At 36.3% G+C, this 8,878-nt stretch overlaps 1 protein-coding gene across 1 annotated transcript; it reads left to right on the top strand.

The window, feature by feature from the left end:
- The first annotated feature begins 3,179 nt into the window (after positions 1 to 3,179).
- On the top strand, positions 3,180 to 5,287 carry LOC134249422 (tripartite motif-containing protein 2-like). The gene is made up of 2 exons (XM_062731778.1): positions 3,180 to 3,252; positions 3,527 to 5,287. Exon 2 carries the CDS (start codon positions 3,527 to 3,529, stop codon positions 5,285 to 5,287), a length of 1,761 nt encoding a protein of 586 aa, XP_062587762.1. The 5' UTR covers positions 3,180 to 3,252.
- The last annotated feature ends 3,591 nt before the right edge of the window (positions 5,288 to 8,878 follow it).

Below are 8,878 nucleotides of genomic sequence, written 5' to 3'. Positions count from 1 at the left end.
GTACCAATTAATTAAATTTGCATTTAAGAAAAGCTTAATCTTTGCTATGCTGCCATACGGGGGCATCAGTGTTTTACAAACACATCTTGTTGTATAGATGTGTTTTCTTAAAAGTTATCAAATTCATGATTAATTTATGTAAATGAAGTAGTAAAACAGTAAACAAGACAATATGCATTTTAATAATATCGAATTTTAATCAAGGATATTTATGATTCAAATTGTTATCAGAAAACTTCTGATGTAATAAATTCTGTTTTTTTTTTCTTGACCATGGACTCTATTTACTTTCTTTTATTTTTCCAGATTTTCCAGAAACAACAGAATTTTGCAGGGTTCTGGTTTGGCTATTCCAACCCGATTTCTGCACATTTCTCAGGCCTTTTGCTGAAAGTTTTCATGAAATTTACAGTTCAGGTATGCTAATATAAGTTAAAGTTTAATTTTATTACAATACAGTTACATTTGTCTGATTGTCTATGTCCATATGACTTGGGGAACAAATTTATTATTTTTTTTTCAAAAACAATTCTTAATTGGATATTAAGTAATAATGAACAAAAGCTTTATTTCTGACTCTCTTTAAATGATTTTGGTGGAGGTTGTGGCATTTAAGTTAATCTCATTGCATAAGTTTTCATAAAATCTCAGAGAAATTACTTAAACAGTTCAAGATTAGAAAATATCCTAGCTTTAGATAAAGTTGTCACTAACAATTAGCAAATGAAACCAGGATACATTTTTTCTTTATTTGTTCCAGGATTTGATGTAAACGGTCAGCTGGTACATGGAATTCTACTAAATGAAGTTGTCGACGCACCAGCCAGATGCCTTTTTCAAATCATGGTCCAGTTCAACATGTTCTTTTTGAGTCCGTACTGTTATGCCCCGGGAAAATCGGTACAGACAAGTTAGAGAGGTCATACCTTATCATACCCGTTCAACATGGAAAGTCTAAACGGTCACCATGAGCTTAGAATCAACAATTCCCATGTGCAAAATGAAGAGGAGGCGGAGCGAAACAAAGGAACAGTTCAAGGTGTGAAGGGACTTGCGTGGTTTTCCTATGTACCATCCTTTGACAACATTCGTGGTATTGCTGTGGACTATATGCACTGCATTCTTCTAGGTGTTGTGAAAATGCTTGTCACACTCTGGTTCGACAAATCCCACAAACAGGACATTTTCAGCATTTCAACAAAAGTTGCAGAAGTGGACCAGCGCTTATTAGCGATAATACCACCAAGTTTCGTCGCAAGGTTACCGAGATCATTGAGCGAGATTTCCCATTTCAAGGCTGCAGAACTTAAGAGCTTCCTACTTTTTTACAGTTTACCATGTCTGTATGGAATTCCGCCCCCCGACCAATTTCATCATTTTTCACTGCTGGTGTATGCCACTTATATTCTTTTTCAGGAAAAGATCACCTTGGAAGACATTCATCAGTGCAAGAGAATGCTGTTGGAATTCGTGTTGAACATCCCAGCCCTGTATGGTGACAGGTATTCAACTTCCAATGTCCATCTTCTTCTTCATCTGACAGACAGGGTTGTTGATCTGGGTCCCCTCTGGTCCACATCATGTTTCTACTTTGAAGACTTAAATGGCCAGTTGAGACGATTGTTCCATGGGACTCAAAGAATCGAGAAGAAAATTGCATTTGCAGTGTGTGTCCATCGATCTCTCCCAAGGATAGCCCAATCATTACAGTATGGAAGCTGTATGGAAGAACTCTTCAAAAGAATGATGGACAAAAAACATCAGTCGACACAAGAGAGAATAAGTGAAAAGTTGTTTGTTGTTGGTGCATACCATAGCCGACCAATGTCAACAGAGGAGCAGCATGCAATGTTACTAGTGGGTGGAAATGTACAGTCTGTTATGTTTTTCAAAAGACTCTATTTGCATCAACAAATTATACATTGTGTCGAGTACAGATCCACATTCAGCAGAGACAATTTACTTCAACAAAAAGATAGCTTTGGAAGAGGGCATAGTTTTGTTAAACTCACAACTCTCTGTTCACCACAGTGTAATGAGAACTGTTGTGGTCCATCATTCTATGCCTTGGTGAAGGAAATGAACAGAACAGTCGAAGAACAAGACAACATCCCTCGTAGCACATCTGACAGACACATGATTGCATTGAGACCGAGCTCTGCACAGCTTACAGCAATTAACGTTAGAGACATAACTGATGTGTGTGTTTGTGTTACCGTAAATGACAAACTGTGTTTTGTGTCAGTCCTCCCAAACAAAGTGGAGAAAGAATAGCAGAATTTGGATGGAATTAATTTACAAACTGTGAAAATTTGTGTTACTGTAAATGATAACCTGTGTTTTGTGTCAGTTCTCCCGAACAAAAAGGAGAAAGAATAGCATAATTTGGATGGAATTCATTTACAAACTGTGAAAATTTCAAGAAGATCAGGTTAGTAGTGATGTTTTGTAAGAAACATATCTGTGTTTGATGCCAACATGTTTACAATGATCATGATAATAATTCAATTTATCTTAAAACATGTTAAATGTAACATTTTCTTGTTTTATTTATTGTCATGTTTGTTTAAATGTTGCATTAATCAAAATACATTTATAAATCTGTCTGAAATCAATTCCTCTTTTTTTTTTCTTTTATGATAAAATGCTACAAATAAATCATTTTCATGTTTAAAAAGACTGCTTGCAAAATAAGGGAGGGTGTTATATTCTTAAAATTTTATTTAATGAGAGTTCAAAAAAAATTATTTATTGAATTCAGCACATTTCAGGAAGTTTTCAAAATTTGACTTTTGTGGGGGTCAAATATATGCAATATACCGCATATAGTTCTTTGACACTGATTGGCCAAGGGGTTCTTGAGTTATAGCCCATCTTCTAAAAAGTTTACACACACCGCACAAATAACCATAGCATTAGCTCTTTAAGCCTTTGGCTCAGAAGAGCTAATAAAAGCTTAATTAATACACATATTTTTTTAATCTCACCAAATTTGAAATTCAGAATTTGTTAAAAAAAATTTCCATGTATATATACTAATAACAAACTACAGTTATCAAAGGAATGTTCTTCATTTAGTAATTGAAAAGTGCAGGTGTATAAAATTTCTGGGTAGGACATTTAAATCTATAATTATCTCCAAACAGGAAGTAAATTACAGATCTCGTCAAAGTCTCGACTAAAATCTCCCTCTGACATTCCAAAGTTAGTTTGTTGACAGATATATACATTTAGAGGTCATTTGCATTAAAAGTAAGTACAGGGTTGTTTGCAGACATGAAATTTAAATTTTTCTCTACAAGGACAGTTTTGTTTATCAAACTCCATTTTCTCTAATATATAGAAGATTCAATACATAATCAATAGAGTATTTTGGAACATTTTTTTTCTTTATGGGGTTGGTCTTCTTCAGTCCAATTAGAGTCAGAATCATGTAGTTCAGCTTAATTAATTAAATTCAAGATGTAAAATTTTTGCAGTTCCGAAACCCATATGGAGGTAACAAACTTCTAAATGTTAATTTCAGATGGCACATTCCAAACCAAAAATTCCAGACATTCCTCAACACTTTCTAGAGTGTGGTTTTGAAGATTGTGAGAAAAATTGTGAATTTTACTGCAATTCCTGCCATCATCGCATGTGCAAACAATGCAGAGACCAACATTTAAAGATTCCGGAAAACAAGAACCATAAGATGGTCCTTTACCAGCAACGTAAACGACAACTTCCTGTGATGAAATGCAAGCTCCACCCTACAAAAGACATAGATATTCTATGTAAAGACTGCAATGTTACTTTATGTTCAAAATGTTCAACAATGCAAGAGCACCAGAGACATTGTTTTATCGATTTAGAATCTATTTACACAGATAAGTTTAAACTTTGTCAAAAGGAACTCTCTAAAATCCATAATTACTTTGTTCCTACATCACAGGATTTACAGAGAGAAGTTCAGGAAGATGCCACAGAAGTTAAACAGATCATGGACAGCTTACGGACATCCATGAAGGCTGAGGCCGAGTCTCTAAAAAACATGGTGGACACAGTTCTCTCAGAAAATATGGAAGAATTAAATCAAATAGAGAAGTCATTACTGGAGAAATTAAAGAGCCAAGAGAAGACATTTGATGATTATATTGCCTATCTCAATGACCTTGTTAAGGAGTTCCAGAGTTACCTGTCCTCTACTGAACTCACTAACTTCACAACTCAACTTTCAGAGGACTTAAAAATAAAACCCATACCAGAAACCAAAAAACCAGTCACACCCGAATTTTCTTCTGCTCAATACAACAAAAGTGATATTGCTAAATTACTAGGGAAAGTAATTAAATCAGATAGAAAGGCAGAACTAAGAAGAAAAAAGCCAATGAAAATTCCACTTACTGCTACATCAATGAAATTAACAAGTGAACAGACAAAACAAGATAAACATGTGAAATCTGACAAGAAACAAACAATGTCTCTATCTGCCTCTGTCACTGAGGTCAGGGAGTTCAATGTACCAGGTGTTGATTATGTATTCCATGTATCACTAGATCAATCCGACATACTCTGGATCAGTGACTGGGATGGTAATCTTTTCCAAACAGATTTACAGGGGAATGTGATACAAAAGATAGAAACCAGTGGAAGAGATCAAGGTTACCACACAGTGACACAGGACAGGGATCTGATCTTTACAGACAAAGACAAGAAAGTCATCAATAGGATAACACAGGATAATAATATCACTGAATTCATTAAAACTGGAGATTGGAGACCACTCAGTATACACTCCTCCCACATCAACGGGGACTTACTGGTGGGGATGTTTATAAAAGTTAGAGGATTTATTTGGATGAAGGATTCAGAAGCTAAAGTCACCAGGTACAACAAGACAGGAAAAGAACTACAGAACATACAGAGGGATAACAAAGGACAGGAACTGTATAGATATCCACACTACATCACAGAAAACATCAATGGAGATATCTGTACATCAGATTTATTTAATGGAGTAGTGGTGGTGAATAAATCAGGACAACACAGGTTCTCCTACACAGGTCAGGAGTCAGAGTTCCGTCCCTATGGAATCTGTACTGATGTCCTCGGTCACATCCTGGTGTGTGATTATTACAGTGACACTGTTCAACTCCTTGATCAGGACGGTCAGTTCTTGTCTCTATTACTCACACAACCACAAGGAGTAGAGGATCCCCGTAGTGTGTGTGTGGATAATGAGAACAATCTCTATGTAGGACAAGGTCACACTAACATACTGACTGTTTGCAAATATTTAAAGTGATAATTCTGTCAGTTGTGTATTAACTGAATGGAATATTTCATTCATATTTGTGTCTTCCAGCACAGAAAAGTCACTGTGGGAAGTGGAGACCGGTCCTTCGGATGCAGCCCACATAAACCCAGGCCCCGTGTCGCAGTAGGTGCTGGCACGAAAAAGATCCCTCACTGCTCAAAGGCCCTGAGTGCCAAGCATAGGACAAAATTTGTAGCCCTCCACCGGCAAGTGGTGGCGTTTCCATATGAGTGAAAAATTCTCGAGAGGGGCGTTAAACAACATACAATCAATCAATCAATCCAGCACAGAAATAAAAGCATGTATCCTGAACAGTGTTCCCTTCAATAAACATTATATTGAACAAATTACATACTGTAAATTGATTTAAATGGTAAACACTGCATTAACACTTTTTTGAATTCCAAATTACAAAATATCTGTCTATATTTTACTATGTGGTGAATGCATGAAAATGAAACCAAATATGATTCAATCTACAGTAAAGCATGGTTATAGTGAAATGCTTGTAATCACATGTATTTCATGCTTAAAATTCCTATCCTTTTAACACAGATTGTAAACTTGAAGAATATATAATGAATCAAAAATTGTACATACCTCGAACTTCACATTCAGCGTATTTTACTGCATACTAACGGTACAGGTACTAAAAATCTCATTCCCATGATAAAATATATTCTCCATGGCTAAATATTCAATTCACTGTGGATAAAATATTTCCACAAATGAAAGGCCTCATTAAAGAAAGCAATCATATGAAAACCAGGTTATATCAAACAATTGACTTGACTGGAAACATTATTTACATGTGATATGACTAAGTTTTTACAGACAGGTACCTTCCAAGCCTGAGTGTGTGGCCATCTTAAGGTCAATGCTGGAGTCCAGTTCATTGCAAACAATCAGGGCTGATCTGAAAATTATCAGTTTATGAGTTTTTCCTTCCTGTTTGATGTCAAACACAAGTCTTGCTAGCTTCTGTCTAGATGGGTCATGTTTAGAACATTTATATTAACTGAAAAATAAGGAAAATCAGCTTGTCGAAAAGAAAAATAGAGTTCTGTTCAGTGATTTCAAAAAATTATACTACCACTGCAATTTTGAAATTGTCCATTTAATTTTTGCAATTGTACATGTATGTGTCCCTGAACTTGCTAAAAATAAGGTGACCTTAATTTAACAAGAGGCCCATGGGCCTTTTAGGTCAACTGAGTATCCCATAACAACTTTCCAACAATTGAATTTAATTCGTGTGTTAAAACAGAGGCCATGAAATTCACAATTTTGAAAGAGGCACCATTGCTTATCATAATTATGCAATCAGCATGCTTACTTTGGTTAGTAATACCCGGAGGTACATGTAGATCAGAGTAACAAAGAGAAAATGCATTTCCACTTTATCAGTTGTGCACCCCATCCCACAAGAACCACTGACCCTGAGGCCACAATTTTGGAAATTTTATACATTTTATTTCATCACGTTGTTGATTAATACCACAGTGCAGATTTCAAAGCATCAAATTATTTTCAGACCCCCCCCCCAAAGAACCTCTGTCCCAGGGGCCAGGGAATTAAGCATTTTTGGAAGAAGCAGCGTTCTTTGTCATAAATGTATACTAAGATCATTGTCATAATACCCAGGATCAAAGGAAAAGATTTTCAAAGAATTTGTGCATTTTCACTATATAAACATTATAGAGCCCCGTCCAAACACAACAAGCCCTGACCCAGGGGCCCTGAAATTCACAAATCTCAAAGAGGCATCTTTACCTTAAGCTATTTCACTATATAATCAATAGAGCCCCACCCTAACACCAGAACACCCAACCCAGGGGTCATGAAATTCACAATCTTGGAAGAGACAGCCTTAATCAACATAACTATGTACTTTGTTAGTTTATTTAATACTCAGAGCAGGAGCAAAGAAGAAGATTTTCAAAGAAATAATTCATTTTTACTGTATAATCTTTATAGCCCCGCCCTAGCACTAGAACCCCTGACCATGGGGCCATGAAATTCACAATTTTAAAAGAGACAGCCTTATTCAACATAGTTATGCACTTGGTTTGATTATTTAATGCCCGCAAACAGAAAAGAAGAATATCAAAGAATTAACGCATTTTCACTATACAATCTATATAGCCCCGACCTGCCACTAGAACCCCTGACCCTAGGACCATTAGATTCACAATTTTAGAAGAGGCAGCTTTATTCAACATAACTATACACTTGGTTAGTTTATTTAATGCATGCAAACAGAAAAGAAGAATATTAAAGAATTAATGCATTTTCACTATATAATCTACATGGCCCCGCCCTAGTACTAGAACCCCTGACCCTGGTGTCATTAAATTCACAATTTTGGAAGAAACAGTCATTTTTAACTCAACTATGCACTTGGTTACTTTATTTAATGCCCAGGAGCAAAAAAAAAAAAAAGACTTTCAAAGAAATAATGCATTTTCACTATATAACCTATTTAGCCCCGCCCTAGCACTAGAACCCCTGACCCTGGCGCCATGAATTTCACAATTTTGGTAGAGGACTTAATGCTGATTACAATCATACTAACAGTTTGCCTGCTTGATGTCCAGGAGTAAAGAAGACTTTTAAAGATTGCAATAATTTTAGTGGTTTTTGCCCCACCCCCAGGCCCCAGGGGGACAGGGACCATGAAATTCATAATTTTTGTTCCCCTTCACCCATAGATGCTATGTGCCAAATTTGGTTGAAATTGGTTAAGTGGTTTCAGAGAAGAAGCTGAAAATGTTCAAATGTTAACACACAACGGATGACGACGGACGAAAACGGATAGCAATAGGTCATCTGAGTTTACTCAGGTGATCTAACAAGAGGCCCATGGGCCACATCGCTCACCTGAGTAACTTGGGAGATGCAGATCTTTTTTTAAAGATTTGCTCTATATATATTTCTATGTAAAACTTGGATTCCCTATTGTGGCCCCGCCCTATCCCTGGGGGTCATAATGTTAATAATTTAATATCTACACTACCCAAGGATGCTTCCATGTAAGTTTCAGCTTTCCTGGCCCAGTGGTTCTTGAGAAGAAGATTTTTAAAGATTTGTTCTATATATTTGTATGTAAAACTTGGATTCCCTATTGTGGCCCCGCCCTACCCCCGGGGGTCATGATTTAAAAAATTTAATATCTACACTACCCAAAAATGCTTCCACATAAGTTTCAGCTTTCCTGGCCCAATGGTTCTTGAGAAGAAGATTTTTAAAGATTTGTTCTATATATTTCTATGTAAAACTTGGATTCCCTATTGTGGCCCCGCCCTACCCCCGAGGGTCATGATTTTAACAATTTAATATCTACCCTACCCAAAGATGCTTCCACATAAGTTTCAGCTTTCCTGGCCCAAGATTTTTAAAGATTTGTTCTATATATTTCTATGTAAAACTTGGATTCCCTATTGTGGCCCCGCCCTACCCCAGGGGGTCATAATTTTAACAATTTAATATCTACACTACCCAAACATGCTTCCACATAAGTTTCAGCTTTTCTGGCCCAGTGGTTCTTGAGAAGAAGATTTTAAAAGATTTGTTCTATAT

This window comes from Saccostrea cucullata, unplaced genomic scaffold (genome assembly GCF_032062105.1).
Source record: "Saccostrea cucullata isolate Sc308-1 unplaced genomic scaffold, CSIRO_AGI_Scuc_v1 ctg5390, whole genome shotgun sequence".
NCBI lineage: Eukaryota > Metazoa > Mollusca > Bivalvia > Ostreida > Ostreidae > Saccostrea > Saccostrea cuccullata.
Note: the sequence above shows the minus strand (reverse complement) of the source record. Positions and strands in the feature narration are given on the sequence as shown.

Coding starts and splice junctions, on each gene's coding strand:
- LOC134249422 (XM_062731778.1), top strand. CDS start 3,527: ATGGCACATTCCAAACCAAAAATTCCAGACATTCCTCAACACTTTCTA.